General features: G+C 48.0%; 3 protein-coding genes across 9 annotated transcripts in view; 1 reads left to right on the top strand and 2 right to left on the bottom strand.

The window, feature by feature from the left end:
- Positions 1 to 80: 80 nt before the first annotated feature.
- Positions 81 to 5839, bottom strand: LOC120949721 (pre-mRNA 3' end processing protein WDR33). The gene is made up of 7 exons (XM_040367202.2): positions 4886 to 5839; positions 4539 to 4808; positions 4291 to 4442; positions 2485 to 2709; positions 2162 to 2395; positions 1555 to 2099; positions 81 to 1482 (listed from the first exon to the last, which is right to left on the bottom strand). The coding sequence occupies exons 1-7, from the start codon at positions 5156 to 5158 to the stop codon at positions 353 to 355; spliced, it is 2829 nt and encodes a 942-aa protein (XP_040223136.2). The 5' UTR covers positions 5159 to 5839; the 3' UTR covers positions 81 to 352.
- A 433-nt stretch (positions 5840 to 6272) lies between these two features.
- On the bottom strand, positions 6273 to 9539 carry LOC120951091 (WD repeat-containing protein 48 homolog). 2 transcript variants are annotated; one of them, XM_040369616.2, is made up of 8 exons: positions 9306 to 9539; positions 9104 to 9229; positions 8647 to 9027; positions 8365 to 8577; positions 7415 to 8298; positions 6873 to 7340; positions 6583 to 6783; positions 6273 to 6491 (listed from the first exon to the last, which is right to left on the bottom strand). In XM_040369616.2, exons 3-8 carry the CDS (start codon positions 8912 to 8914, stop codon positions 6396 to 6398), a joined length of 2130 nt encoding a protein of 709 aa, XP_040225550.2. In that variant the 5' UTR covers positions 8915 to 9027; positions 9104 to 9229; positions 9306 to 9539; the 3' UTR covers positions 6273 to 6395. The 2 variants fall into 2 exon arrangements, with proteins under 2 accessions (XP_040225550.2, XP_040225548.2); XM_040369614.2 differs by having other exon boundaries at positions 9320 to 9539.
- A 279-nt stretch (positions 9540 to 9818) lies between these two features.
- The window catches only part of LOC120950429 (putative uncharacterized protein DDB_G0291608), a 57209-nt gene continuing 50933 nt past the window's right edge, over positions 9819 to 16094 (top strand). For 5 of the 6 annotated variants that reach the window (XM_049605278.1, XM_049605277.1, XM_049605276.1 and 2 more), the window contains exon 1: positions 9819 to 9911. The gene's annotated coding sequence lies outside the window, so the exon portion shown is untranslated. The remainder of the gene's footprint in view (positions 9912 to 16094) is intronic. The other variant, XM_049605274.1, reaches the window with a different exon arrangement.

Below are 16094 nucleotides of genomic sequence, written 5' to 3'. Positions count from 1 at the left end.
GAAAGGACTTCAGAATTTTCTCTTTTCGTATATTTCTGCTATTAAACAATAGCTTTACCATTTACTAATAGTTTTTTTTTACTTTTGTTTTGTATAGAGCTTGCGGGTCTACAGTTCACGCAGACGCATCTTCTTTATTCCTTCTTTTTTTTGCTATCTTTTACATCGGAAAACAGTCATTTGTACACGGGGCTTAGCGTATGCATCCTTAAATGCTAACTTTCTTTTTACCAATAACCAACGCTTCCCTTTTCGACAATCACACAAACGCGATCCTTCAGCCACATTCGTACAACCTTCCGTTGTGGTACGACGACGACAACGACGATAGAAGCTAGATGCCGTATGGGCCTCAATTCCTTCCACGTCCACCAAACCGGCGATCGCGCCGTCCACCTCCACCTCCACCACCACCTCGATCGTCCCGAAAGTCTCTGCCTCCGCCACGATTCCGGTGGTTGCCCCGATGGCCTCCACCTCCACCGTCGTTGCGCCAATCGTCATTCCGGTTAAAATCGTTCCTATGATTGCCGGAATTGTGGTGATTGTTGTTGCTGTTGTTTTGGTGGTAGCCACCGCCCTCCTCCTCGTTCTGGCCACCCATCATGGCGAACGGATTCGGGTTAAGGTTACCGAACGGCGGCGGCCCTCCCGGAATCGGCGGTGGAGGTCGTTGTAGATTAAATGCGTCCATCGATCGGCCACCGTCCTCATCGCCGTAACCACCACCGAACGGTGGCATGCCTCCCGAATGCTGGTTATTGCCACCACCGGCACCACCACCACCACCGCCTCCCCCATTACCACCATTGTTTGGCATCTGCCACGGGGCCAACCCGTGCATGCCGGGCGGTGGACCACCCGACGGTCCATCATTATCGTAGTCCGCCACCCACTGCCCGTTGCTGTTGGTGTTCTGGCTGACCGGCGTATCGGACCGGTTGGCCGAGGAGCCGGAGGGCGGTTCCATCACCGTCACCGAGTCGTCATTGTCGTCCTCGTCCCAGTTGCGATCGTTGTACTCCTTCCAGATCTTTTTGTCTTCCTCGAGATCACGCTTCTCGCGCTGCTGCTGGTCCCGATCGCGTGCCTTCCAGTTGGCGCGCACATCTACCGGGTCCTCCGTGTTGAACTGCACGTTCACGGGCGGGTTTACGTCGAGCTGTAGAAGCGACGGAAGCTTCGGATCGAACGTCACGTCGTCCTTCGAGCGGGAATCGTCCGCCGAGTGGACCGAGTCGCGCGACTGCTCGGGAGGATCCATCATGAACGGCTGTGGGCCGTAAAAGAACTTTGGTTCGACGTCGAGCCGCGCTCGTTTAGCGGGCGGTTTTGGACGCTGATCTTCGTCACCGTTCGCCGAATGTTCCGGTTCGTCGATCGGTGGGAATATGTCGCGCAGCTGCGGAATTCCACCATTCTCGATGAATCGGTTCAGCGCTTCCGTTCCATCGCTAATCGCTTGCTCCAAGGCGCTGCCCGCTAGAAACAGAAATGATTTGGTGAATAAGGCAAAGTCAAGACGGGAGGTCCGGTCCTCCTCATCCTACTTACGTATCACCGGAATCATATGCTCGTACAGCGAAATAGCGGTCGGCAGTGGTTTCTTCGGCGAGGCCGGTCCCCTGTCGACGATCTGCGAAATCACCTCCTTAATCTCGTCCGCCGTCGATGAGTGATCGTCAAGCTTGCTCGACTCGTTCCACTGGGCCTGGAAGTTGCGCGGAATGGGCTTGCTGTACGGTATCTTCTTTTCGCGCATCTTCTCATTGAAGCTGTTCAGGTTGAGATCCAAGCCCGGAATGGGGCCGGCCTCCTTCGTAGCAATGCTTTCCACGATGTCCACCTTGTCCTCCGGACCCATGCCCGGAATGACGATGTGTTCCTCCAGCTCGCACTCATCCAGCCCGGCCAAACTGGCGGGCAGCGTGTTGAGGTTGTACTTGTCGCGCATCTGATCGCCGGGCCGGTTGCGCGTCCAGAACTTTACCGTGTGATCGTTCGACCCAGAGCATAGGATGTGCCCGAGCGGATGCCACGCCAACGTCCAGACAATGCTGTCGTGTGCCATGTCGATGCTGCCAACCTCCTTGTCCGTTCTGGAATGGTTGGAATCGAATTACTACCCACGTTCACCACGATCGATGGACGCTTTACTTACCCAACGTTCCAGAAGAGGATCGACCCATCCGACCCACCGGATGAGAACAGGCCCTCGTGTATCGGATGCCACGATACCGCACTCGCTTCCTTCTTGTGCCCTCGGAACACCTGAACCTCCTCGCTGAGATTCCGCAAATCGAACAACTTCAACAGGTGGTCCCGGGACGCCGTTACCAGCCAATTGCCATTATCGTTCCACTTCAAATCCATCACCGTCGACTTGTGAGCGTGTCTGCAAAAGGGGGGAGCGGAAAAAAACACAAGGCATTACATGTTGCGCATACCACGTGGCTGGGGGAGTTCTGTCTCCAGATTCCGTACAGTGTTGCTAACGCTTGACCACACTTGGGATCCCACAGCTTGATCGGTTGCTGGTTGTCCTTGCTTCCCGACACGATCAGCGCCTTCTGCGGGTGCCAGTGAACACACTTTACGTCCGCACCGTGGCCTCGCAGTACCCGTTCCTCCTGGCAGCGTAGGAAATCCCACACCCGCACCGTACCGTCATCGCTGCAGCTCGCAAACTTGGCATCCGACGGACTAAAGCTGTTCGTGGACGTGGTGGTTGGTTATCGTGCAAATAAGGGGAAGAAAATGGGAAGAGAGAAAGGGAATTTCCATGCCGTGGAAAGAAAATTAGCATTAAGTTGGTTGGTAATTGCATATATCACACACACACACACACAGGACCATTTTCTGCTTCAATGCTGATAACAACCTCTTTTGCTCCATTGCTCCCCCGTGCCTCCCGTTCGACTGTGATAGGAAAGTAGTAGTTTTTATTCAACTGTGTTACGGGTTTCGTAACGAAACCGGACCGGATTTCGGAAGACAATGGCTGCCCTCAAGGGATCAAGGGGAGGTCCTCGCAGCGGCCTCGCGCCGTGTTTATTAGGTTGCAAAGATGGGGGAAGGAACTTTATTTGTGTGTTGCATTTTTATTACCACATTCTTTCCACTTCATTCAGTTGCTGCAAGCCACACAACGCGAGAACGAGAATTGGCCATAGGTTAGCCGTTCAGGAAGAAGAGCCACGAAATCAAGAGAAAGAAAAAAATGAACCCAAACGGTTGAATTCGGTTTTGTTGTCCCCGTTGGCTTCGGTTTGACCAAAACGGGATGTTTAACGATACTTTATTCAGCTCATTTGCCACTGTACAAAGCATAGCGCGGGCCCCGGGGTAGGTACTTGCGGCACTTGCTGGGATATAATATGATTATTCCGGCCAATATAACTTTATTTGCACTTTTTTTTATTATTTTTGGCATATGGATGATTTCGTGTTAAAATGTATGTTTTCCTTATTTATTTCGTTGCTTTCATTTTATTTGTTCTCTTCAGTTATCAAAACACATACACACGCACACGAAAGGGTGATTTTACTCTACATGTTTCACAAACTTTCAAAGGCCGTTTGGGTGTAGTTGTTGTGCGCAGAGAACCTGTATCGTTAACGTTAGCTGCATTTATCAAAGCGTATTTATTTATTTCAGGTACTTTGTTCCGATTGCAATGAACCAAAAACAAGAAAATTAAACAAATAAAACCATGAGACAGATGTAACACAGTGTTTGATATTCTAATGATATCAGTTGCATCAGTTGTGTCCCGGAACTGGCAACCAGATGCATTGGAATTGGGAAAAATAACATAACAAACTAGTATCACAGACAATGTAGTTCAATGCTTTAAGCAACAAAACTGAGCATAGCTTATTTAAAGTGTCAATTGTCAAGAGAAACCTCTTGAACTGAACCATCAATTCACGATCAATGATCGAAAAGGACCGGTAAAGCAATGATCCAAACAAAAAGTGCGCACCCATTCCGTAGTGGAAGGTTTAAAGCGTAAATACTGATAACAAGAAGGGAGAGAGAGCAGGATAGATTGTATAGAGAGGCAAAGAGTGAGATAAGGTATACTTAGTCGAACGAGCAATGGCAGGATTATTAGCAGCATGAATGCGGCCAACGTCGCTAGCACCCGGCGTGCCCTTGAGAGAAGCCGTAACTGCAACCCAAAGCGGCGACGCACCGTGCCACCGACCGATGGCCACCAGTGGATGGACGTGGTGAGTGTGCTGCCGCTACCGGCTACCGCGAGGCCGCGTCCGCGTCTGCTGTACCTGATTCCACGTATCGGGTCCTTGTGGGCCTGGAACATCTTGACGTTGTTCATGTTCGACTGCCAGTACTTGACGAATCCGCCGTGGTCGCCGGTCACCATCCAGTTGTCGTTGTGTGACCAAACCATCGTACGCACCGACACATCGTGTGCCTTTGGTTGGAGAAAGAAAAGGTAAAAGAATATAAATGAGAATCCATTTTGTTGGCATGGCAACAGGTGAAGGAGCTCATTCGTGGCGAGACTTACCTGCAGAATTGTCTCAAAGTTAAACATGAGCCCGTTCCATAGCGTAAACTCGCCGGAGCTTGCGCCCGTAATCAAACGGCGCCCTTCCGGGGTCCAGGCGAGGGTAAAGATTGGGCAGCGCATCTTGTTCGTGGCCGTCTTGACGAAGCGCGTCGTGACCGCATTGCTCGGATTGTCCATGTAGCTTGGCGGGGGCAGCAGTTCGGGAATGTAGATGCTTTCCGGCTGCAGCGCGCGTCTGTCACGATGGTCTCGCTGCCAGGTTCGGCACTGGGGAAGATGAATGGGGGAGGTTTTGAGATTATTTGCCAACGCATACAAATGGAACATGCGACTTTGCTGCTTACCTCCAGTGCCTTTATGATGGACGCATTATAGTCGACCGTTTTGCGCATAACCGACTTCCGGAGCCGCTTGCCATCGAAGTCATCCTGCGACATCGGGCCGCCGCCTCGGAAGCCATTGAAGTGGTGGTACGGTTTGTGGTGGTAGAAGTTAAACTGCTGCTTCGGTGGCTGCGGATGCTGGTAGCTCAGGATCCGGTTGATGGGCGGAGGGTTCGCGAAATGCTGCACCGACGGTGCGGCATCGACCGACGGCGGTGGCTGTGAGAATTCCATTCTCAGCTAACCGAGTGGAAGGAACGCACACCCACCACTGCTAACAAACGGCACCAGATAAGGAGGAGGGGTGAAATTTCGGACCTTTGGTTCACACTGACAAAACAGAAACACTTCTATCTACTACTATCTAGGCCCCGGGGGTAAGTAACTGCGCACTATTTACACACTATGCCACCGCACTGCCACAACATACTGTGTGGGTCATGATCCGGTTCTCTTGCAAAAACAACAAATAAGACACGGCTTCACTTTTCCTTTCCTTCACTGAAATGCGATATGGGATCACAGGGAAGGAGCACACTGTCCACGATAGGTTCGATCGAACTACTTCCGGCTGTTATCAAACGCGTCGTTTAGCTTTCCCACCGAACAACAGACGTCCTCTACGTTTCGAGCATAGTAGTTCCCGCACGTCCTCCTCGCCAAAGGTACCGTGCGACGGTGTACCGATGCTCTGGACGGGAAAGAACGCCACTCGGAACTGACTTCCCCGTTGCCGTTAGACTGCCACGGACAATGCAGAAAGGTTGGTGGGACTTTTCGGTGCACACATTTAACTAACTAATTACAATGCAGGTGCTTTAACCGCACAATATTTCCTGTTTCGTTTGCAAGTGGGTGAATGTTACGCGTGATTTTTGCGGCCAACCATTTTTCTGGCGTTTGACAATCGTCGCGATGACAGCGGAAAGTTCCGACAAATGGATGACAGGTTCGTGACATTTGCGCTCAACTGGCGATGTTTGTCGGATTTTTGTAAATTAATTTCTAATTAAAGATTGTTAACAACTACACGATATTTTAATTAATTTGTTTTTGCTAAATGCACCACTTTTTACAAACAAAATCGGTATACAATACAAAAAACGTTTCTTTGTTGTTTTTTTTACGCGAAATCGATGTTCGACAATGCACTATGGGTAATATCGAAATGGTAGAGCGGACAAAATAGTTTATCTTCACAAAATCGACCAAACAAAATATTCAAAAATAGGAATCGGCATTGGCGAAAACACATCTTGTGGCAAGTGAACACAAAAACCATAGACTAAGCACGATTTAGTTCTAAAATATATGCACCGATGGTGTGTTAGAGGAATCAATGCTCGACTATATTGCATATTTCGAAGTTTACTTTGACAAACTTTCGTTACAATTTCATGAATATTCTACATACAATATATGTTCTTTTTAAACGGGCAACATAACATCCATGGTATGGTATTAGCCAAATTTAGTTTAATTTCGTCCGGTAGTGGAAAGTTAGATCCGATGACTGTTTCCAAATAAAATGCCTCACTGTACGAAGGTCCATGTTGGGATCACACAGCTAGTGGTAATGAGAAAAAAAGAGAAAATACGATAAAATAGGTATTAAAGTACAAATGCTCAGCAACAACGATGCATTCTCCTTTACTCACCACCTCATTACACAATAGCTCGATTCGTTCCTCGGCAGGTATCTGACTGCTCTCGGAGTTACCATCACTTTGACTGTTATTTTGCGAAGAGTTGGAGTTGCCATTACTGTCGCTCGTTGGCAAATCGGAGCCCAGTACTTTCTCCAACACGTGCTCACACACTTTCCTACATTGAATGAACTCGTTCGCTATCAAACGTTCCTAAGGAAAGGACCAAAACAAACGCAAAGTTAATAAATTTATCCTAGCACAAAGATTACACCCTCGGATGGATCTTATTTGGAGCTTACCTTTTTGTTGCGATCCTGCTTCAGCATCGATGGATGCGCCAGCAGATAAAACGGAAGCTTTATGAACTTGGGTAGCGTCCGATCGATGACCACATTGGTCACCCACGACGGGACGGTGTCGTTTAGCAGTGCACTTTCCGTTTCACCTGCAGCATCCTTTACCAGCAGCCGGCACACATTCCTTCCACCGACTTCGCTAAAAATAATTGGAGTATGCTTCGGCACGCTGAAGTATTCATTGCCCCGAACGTCACCATCACAACCGTTTTCCAATTCAACCGGCCCGCCCTGGATATGGTGGTGCGATGGAGCAGGTCGCCAATGTTCCAGCAGCGCCTGTAGCAACAGACTGCCATAGTTCACCTTTGGATCTGACCCGGGTTCCGCATGCTCTGGAAGGCCAGCTTCCGCCGAAACCCATGCTGCGAAGCAATCGATTTCATCCTGTCCTAGCACTATCATTGGCATCTGTTAAAGGGGACACAATGGAAGGATATGAAATGAACACACCATTATCACACGAGAGGATGAGAAACACTTACTCCTGTTTTTAAATCCACCATGAACCAATTCGGTACGTAAATTCGTTGGCTGCGCTTTTTAATTTCCTCCTCAAAGTCCACCTTTCCGAGATCCTCTACCTTTTTTATCTTCAGCACGTCGTAGATGGCCACGTTTTCGTCCGTATCCCTCGTCAGCATGAACCGTTTATCGTTTAGCACGTGGTATCGCTTAATGGCGGCGCCTCCTTTGATGCAAGCAACCTCATAGCCCTTGCCAGAGCTAGCCGTGGTCGCTCCGGTAGGCACTGCTGTCGGTGCTCTGCTATTAGATGCTGGTGCTGGTGCCACAGAACTGGAGGTGCCATCACCGCTGCCGTTGTTGATACTGCTGTTGCTGTTGGAGTAGCTATAGTTGCACAGTTTTTCAGTTTTGTGTAGCTTCCAGCATCGGATGTCAGAGTTCCATGTCGTGGCCCACACGCCTGTTTGGTCAATATTGTAGCACATGCTCAGAACGGGAGCCTGCTCTTCACATATCAAAACACTGTTCGCGGGATTCCGCAACTCTGTCATAATGATCTTACGATCCCGGCTTCCGGAGATCACGTGTGAGAAGCCTTCCGTCATCAGCAAACACCAAACACCTTCCGAGTGCACGCTAATGGTTTGAATGCAGCGCTGCTGCCCGATGCTCCACAGCTTGATCTTTCCATCCGAGCTGCCGGACACGACCTGCGTGCCATCCTCGGATACGATTAGCGCTTTCACGTTTTCCGTGTGTCCCTTCAGTTTCGCGATCTTGTTGCATGTTCGCGGGTCCCAAATTCGAAGCGTATTTTCTGTCGATCCGCTCACAATAATCGTCCCGGACGGATTCATCGCTAAGCTGTAGATTGAGTCCTTCGATCCCGATATGCTGGATGCTGAAACGTGCCCCAAAACAACGGTGTCAATTACATTTGTAACTGAATTATGATATCAACACCTACTTGTAACTGTGTTATTGGAGGCAGTCAGTGCAGTAAGTGTGTTAACGTCCCACAGAAATATTGCCTTGTCCAATCCAGCACTGGCCACCTGTTCGCGATCCTTTGCGTACGCAAGTGCTTGCACGTAATCCCGGTGCGTGCGCAAAGTCGACATGCAAAAACCTTTGTGTGCATTCCACACCTTCACTGTGGTGTCACAACTAGCGCTTATCACTGTTATAAACGAAAAAATACTAATTAGATCCTTCATAACCGATATTCAAAGCTCCAGCTCAAACTTACAGTTACGACCCCCGCAGCATAAGACGATATCGTTCACCCAATCGTTGTGATGCTCCATGCTCTGGATGTACGGCTCGGAGGAGGAAGTCTGTGTCGAGTTCCATAGGCGAATAATACCGTCTCTGCCGGCCGAATACAACCGGCCATTGATGCTGTCCAGCTGCAGCGCATTTACCCCATTTCGGTGGCGTTTTTCCTCAGCATCCCGTATGACGAAAGCCACCTGCATCTTTTTCCTTCCACCTTGATTGTTCTTGTGTGTTAGCATCTTGAAGCAGCTGTTCTGTAGTAGCTTTAACGATCCCGGAGCGTGGCAATAGGTGTTGTCTAATCAGCGGAGCGGAAGAAACAAACGCACCGAAACGTATCCAAAATGTTTACCTGCAAAAAAGCAGCACAAACATGTTTAAGGATGCCACACATAAACTATGAACGAAGCCCGTCGCGCAGTACGCACAGTAGATGTTTTGTGCAGAACAAATGCTGTAATGATTTCATAAATTTCCTTGCTCGACACTCCGTTTCAGCAATCGATCAGCAGCTAGATGTGTGCTCTTCACATGTTTCCTCCAATACTTTTGATCTGTAAAGAAAACGAAAGCCGTACAATCTCCGCTTTGGGAATCCGGAACATATCGCCTGATAAAACACCGACGTACGCGGGGGCAGGTACCTTGTTAACCGCCCAAGTGTTGTTTGTAATCTAATTAAGCCTCTTTTCATGCCATATCAATGTGCCGTGTATAGTGCCGCGCTGTTTTCCACAGAGATATGATTTAACTTTTTGCAATCGTCGGAATTTTCTCTGCAAAAACACAATTTACCACCGCTGTACAAGGAATAAAATTGTATTGTTGATTTATTTTGACGTTTGCCACAATTGGCCACCGTTTGACAGCTTCGGCTTTGACGTCGTTTTGCATTCGTTTTCGATGTGCACAGTGCGTAGCGTGGATGACGCATGGCAAACCCCCTGGAAAAGCTGAAACCGTGAAATTATGAGTTTTTCGACAAACTCTGCGGTGTTTTAAAAAATCAGCAATATAATTGTTCCATTTTATAAACGACTTTGTGCGTTTTTAATAGTTTTCTTTCGATTTAGCTACCACCGTCCAAGCGCTGCGTGCTCGGCATTCTCATAGAGCACCGCCTAAGCTGGCCCTGTTCGGGTATGTCGCTTTCATTCATTGTTGATTCTCCTCATTCATTGTTACACTTCGGAAGGAGCAACAACAGTGGAACCGCGCTCGGTTGCTGAGGAAAAAGTTAGTGTCCCATTCTATATATAATCTTACACAATAGCCAATCGCTGTGCTCTGTGGTGCTGAATGTAAATGCGCTGGTTCGCATTTTCTTCCTTTCTATCGCTATTTCGAATCAGTTTGGTGTTTTTTTTCTGTGGGGAGATGAGCGCTTCCACTTAGACTGTGCGAGTGTGTGTGTGTGGTGTGTGTTTTCGCGTACGTGTGCCGCTTGTGTACTGTGTGTGGGACTGGGCGTGTTTGTGTGTGTGTATGTGCGTATTTAGAGAGACGATAAAAGGTTTATAAAACAACCCCACCAGCGAGAGAAATTGCGCTGCAATGTGTGGGGCGGTGGTGAAGAAAATGAAAGGAAAAACATCTAGAAGGTTTTGTTTTGACCGTGGCTGTGTGCGTGTGTTATGTTGGTGAAACAGAAAACGAAAAAATAATAGATTCCCTCATTATGTACGCAATTTGATGGTGTGTGGGGCCCGTTGTTGCTTCGTCATGCTAGCAGCGCGCGCGTGTGTGTGTGGTTTCCGATGTTTGTTTGTTTGGTGCTAGCACAGTTTCAAATTAGAATTTCGCCCCTGTTTGTGAGTGTGTGAGTGAGTGTGTGTGCTAGCTACACGAATAATTTTCTATTGCGTTCTGGGTGAAAAGCTATCACACTTTTCTGTTTCGCTCCATTCTGTCCACGCCCTTACGGTGTACTGCTGGGGCTAGCAAGAGGGGTGCAGTGTTAGGAGTGTGTGTGTTTTGGTACCGCCGTAGCGGAAGTTAGCGCATTGAAACGCATTCGACCGTGCAAATCGGGCGAGAAAAAAGGGAAATGTGCACAGCAGAGCTGGGCAAAGAACGAGCCGAGCCAAAGAGAGAGAGAGAGAGAGAGAGGGAGAGAGTTTTGAGTGGGAGTGGGCGGTGGAGCCAGAGCTCCCTTTTTCATTGCCACCTCAACGCGCAACACCCGCCCGCGCTCGCATCCGGCCCGTCCCCTGGAGTCCGTGTCTGCCCGTTCAACCCCGCACTACAACCATACGCAAAGAGCAAGAGAGCAAGAGACGCAGCGAGCGCCAGAGAGAGCGAGAGAGCGAGAGAGCCCGCACGAAGCAATAGAAGGTTCCCGATGGTGCTGATCACGATGGCGCAGTGGAACCGAGTGGAAGTGAGTTTTAATCATGTTTATAGCTAGCATAGCATAAGTTGCCCACTCCCCTCCTCCACTCCCACTATCCTTCGTCTTCGTCTTTGGATGTATGTTGTAATCTTTTCCGTCCCTTTCCAATACAACCGTGTACCACCGCCGACTGTGTCATTCCGTCATACAAGTTCTGGTATTTGGATGGCGCGTGAAAAAAAACCCAACACTTGAGAGCCGTTCGGAACAAAAACACACCACCGCGGCGGTGCGGTGGGAGACCACAATCTCTCGGCAATCAAAGCAACCATAGCGCGCTTTGAGCCGCTGCACACACGAATACACTGCCCCCCCCCCCCCGCACCGGTGACAGCCCTTCTGCCTTCGTTCGAGCTAAGGGTGTGTGCGCGCACGTGCGCCCTACCGTCCGTTGCTCGACCTGCCTGTGGGGGTGAATCTGTACGTTTAAGGGTGAGTGTGGATGTGTGTGTGTGCGTGCGTGTACAGGCATGTTTCATTGTGATTTATTTTTCAAGCCCTGAAGAGGGGCCTTCATTTTGCCGTGCACATACATATACAGTCGCACAAAGCGCGCAGGCATACCACACACACACACATTGAGCACAAATACACCGTTGTGGCTGTAATTCATGCCGATGGGTCAGCTCTTTGTGCCAAGGATGACTTGTTCGTTGGATGGGTGTGTGTGTGCGTGATTTCCTTGTTATGTTTACTTTATGCTGCTATGGAATGGTTTGTTGATTAGACGATGCTTTGGACGGTTCGGTTCATTTCCGTGAGGGCGTTTAATGTTCCGTACGCATAATTTTGGAATATTTTTCACTGCTATAGTGTTTATTAATGGGTGGATTTTTTTAGCATAAATCATAAAACACTCATTACGTTAGTTGGTAGATTAAAGGAAAAAAAACCAACTGCGTTGTACATAAAGATTATCCCGATGTGTGTGTGTGTGTTAAGGTCTAAATGACAGAGATCCAAAATGAAACACCGGGTGGCACGGTAACAAAGCAACCATTGTGTGTTTGGCCATTGTGTGTGTACGTTTTTTTCTGTCTCTTCCTCCTTCCAGGGCTCTGAAATTCGCAAACATAAAAGACAAAAAAAAAGTATGCTGCAGTAACAAAAAAGGAGTACAAATTTGTGCCACACCACACACCGTCGTCACGCGAAAGTAAAATGAGTCCGGTCTTGACGATACAGTGACGAGAGTGACGCTTGAGGAGAGGGGAGGGGGCGAAAAAAAGGGCAACCGCGTGTGAGATATCGTGTAACAAAAACAGAAAACGGACGGACATTCCTTCGGCGTGTGAGCGTGTCCGTATCTGTTGTGTGTCAGCCTGTGTGCTTGCGTGTCTCCCGCTGGATAGTGCGAGTTTTCTTTGTTTCGCTTTTCTGTTCTGCTTTTGGGGGCATTTCATGCTGCTCTCCCTCCGTCTGCCCTCCCCCTTTAGTGCTCCATTTGTTTCACTTTTACGAAGTACGCGCATGAAGCGATGACGACATTGATGATTAAACCACCTTCCCCCCCAGCGATTCGTCTCAAATGTGTGTGTGTGTTTCTTCATTGTTTCTTTCCCTTATAGACGAGGAGTTGCTGCGAATTGCGGAGAGGCAAGAGGGAGTAGCTGCTGTAGCATAAAAGCACAAAAAGAAAATCGAAACAAAAACTGCTCGATTACCGGTGGAAGCGAAAAGCAAAAAAAAAGGAATAATGAGGGTGATGGCATGAGGAAATAGAGGACGGAGAGGAAAACGAAAGGGCAACAAACCGAAATGATGAAGCACGAAGAATGAGTGAGAGTTTGCATTTTCCGTCTAACGTTTTTTTTCCGGTCCCCGTCACGCTTCCCACCTTCACTGCACCCACCCCTCTTGGCAAGGGCAGCTAAGCCGGCCAAAGCCTTACTTGATTACTCCATCGGTCTAATGGGGCAGCTTCTCCGATTTTTTCCCGGCCGTCTTCTTCTCTCCCCCCCCCCCCCCCCCCCTCTCCCCTAACAGTGAGCTTTTTTCTTTGTGCGTTTTGAGATTGAAAGCGAAAATGAACCCCCCAAAACATGTTGGGTATGTTGTGTAGGATGGTTGATGTGTCTCTTTGGGGAGGAATAGAAAATCCTGGCAAAAGATAGCTGACGAAACAAAAGCCCTCACGTGAAAATCCCTCCTGCGAGTGGCGCTGAAGCCATTATTCTAGGCCCTTGTCAGCTTTTCATCTACGAGCTCCCCGGTTTCCCGGTTGTCTTTTGTCGTTGGAATGTTTCGGTGGGCTTTCGGTTTTCCGGGCACCGCAGCCGTACGACGGTTGGTACTTGTAAGGGCTCAAAACTTTTAGTGAATAGCGTCGCGTTACGAATCCGACAAGCCTGGGCCACTTAACAGTAATGATTTCGATTGAAAGTGTTGCTGGCATGCTTGTGCAATCGGTGTTAAAACAACTGCTGGTAGTGGTGGTGGTGCTGCGGTTGCTTTGTTTGTTTGTACACAGAGACGTGTTGGAGAGCTTCACAGCACGTCCGTCAGCTGTACATCACACAACTACCAACAACAAACAGCTTTGATTACGCTGAGTGGCAGTGAGTTGATTTTGAACTTCTTCACGTGTATTACTAGTGGGGATGAGCTTACATACGTTCACTTCTAAAATCAGTCGTATTAACCGTCCTTTCCCTGAATGATGATAAACTTATTCGAGTTTTATGTTCTGGTCACTTCTCGCCACAGTTAAAGTTGTGTTCTAACACGAGGAAATGTTATTTGAAAATGAAACTTGTGGTTCTAGAGCTCTGGGTCGATCTTGATATTGGTTGCTGAAAGTAGACTTATCATAGTGCAACATAGAACATGATTTAGCACATAGAACTGGACAAAAGAAGCCGTTCTTTCGAAAGGAACATATTGTAAAAAACTATTTTAGCACTAGCACACTTGGTATGTTTTTCTAATGAAATGAACGACGCAAACGTTCTATAGTCAGCTTGTGCCGAAACCATTGCAGTGCGATGAACAATCTGACAATTTCCATCGGATACGGGTTTCCCTTGTCCAACATACCACCAAACCACCGTGCTATATAGAATATCCCCATGAGAAACCAGTGGAGAAAATCTAACCTTACCATCTCGCCATACTCTCTCCATCGGGATTCGTTGTGTTCGTTCACCGGGAATACCGAACGCGCATGTTCCCGGTCCACGCTCACACACACACACATACGCAAAACGTTTGCGTTCCTGTCTCGTTTTGAAAAAGGATTTTGATGTGCCTTTACCCTCCGATGTTGTGCTGTGCTGGTGTGCCGCTCAACGTGAAAACCACCCGTAGCCGCACGCACGCGGGGGTCGTCGGTCATAGTGGCAAAGCGGAACTTTGTCTTTATGTTGCAATCTAGCTGCTGGTCCGCCGTTCGTGCAAGCAGCACGCAATAGAACGCGAGCACACAAAAATAAAAGTTTTTTTTTCCCGCCCGAAACGGGCACACCTAGAAGATTGTATCGGATTTCCCATTTCCCGTGTAGGAAAAGTTTACGATTAGTTTTAGCCACGGCAGAAACAAATTCCTGTTTGCTTGGAAGCCAGCTTAGAGCACTGTATGTAGCGCTCTCTGTGTCTGTTCTGTATGCAGACTTGACAGTAGGTGAAGTATGAAAACCGGTTGATGGTGCTGTTGCAAACAGATATCGGTTTTAATTTGTGTTTGGACATTTATTTTCATTGGCGTCATCGCCATACGGTTCTAATAGCCTTCGACTTTAGCTTTCATTAGTAGATCAAAGCACTTTCTATGAGTGTGTTTGTGCATGGTTTCGAGTTTTCCAAGCTCTACCGGTCTCACCCGGTTGAGACAACTTTTGCTGAATGTGAATTGAGAGTGAGGAAGGAAGTTTTCTATTTGCTACATTTGATCGTGTGCCATTCTCGGCAATCGATTCCGCATGTTTTGCGCGCGATCGAGCCACAACGTCGAGCTACGTGATCTCACACGCACGGGACAGCTTGTGATGAGTTTTTGAGGTGTTCATTTTCTATTTATAATTGAATTGATACAATGTTCGAAGTTTAGGTTTCGAAGCTCCGGGGGAAGAGTGTCAGATGAGTCGTCCCAGGAGAGCATCATTTAACCTTCTGTTGCTACAGGGGGCAATGGGACATAATAGCAATGGCATTGAAGGGGGCAACCATGGTCGTGGTCCAACTGCCAATAAAGAAGCGCATGATTGGTGGTGACGAGCAAAAAACACATCTTGTTTGGTGTAGAATTGCTTTTGCTCTTTAAACCAGTAAATATTGCTGGGTCAGATCATAGCAAGAATTCAAGAATGTTTCAGGAAGTACGTATGCTTCCAAAGATTTTGTTGTTTTCGCTGTTATATGGATCATTTGGACCTCTTGGGCCTCTTTAGCTTGTATCTTCCGAAGATATCTTCTTTGGTAGATATTAATCCGACGTTGTTAGCCATAAACCAGCGTGCACCGCAACATAGGTGCTTGTGCTGCAGGCTCTGACCATCGAATGACACCCGAGATGGTCGTTAAACGTTAGCCTTTTATGGGCATACCGACATACTACACGAATTACCTCGCAGAAACGGGCAGCAACACCAATGATGAACACGTTCTATAGCTACTTTTACTTCTGGCAGGCTTCAGGAAGTGCTTTAAAGGAGGATTCAATTTGTATCTCTAAAGAAATAAAAGGTTGTTCTTCTTGCAAATCGGTTGGGTGGTTAGTTTATCTCTTGATCCTGAATTTCCGCGCTTGGAGTGATCGAAGGAGCAATCAGGCGGACTTTTAGATCGTACTTATGAGTTTATGGGTTGTTATTGGCAGGTTTCGAGGTATTGTATTGCACTTGCAGCTCAAGAACTCATCGTGTCAACCATTAGTATGCATGGATGAGCTATAATCTGGATCACTTTATAGATCTGCACTCTTGACTCTGCTCGGTTGCGGAAGATGTAAAGGATTAGTTTGGCTAACTTCTAGAATTCATCTCGGGGATTAAGAGGCGTTTGTGGTATGCGAAGTGCATTGGATTTATCGT

This window comes from Anopheles coluzzii, chromosome 2 (assembly GCF_943734685.1).
Source record: "Anopheles coluzzii chromosome 2, AcolN3, whole genome shotgun sequence".
Classification (NCBI taxonomy): domain Eukaryota; kingdom Metazoa; phylum Arthropoda; class Insecta; order Diptera; family Culicidae; genus Anopheles; species Anopheles coluzzii.
This window is presented reverse-complemented; position numbering and strand designations above follow the sequence as displayed.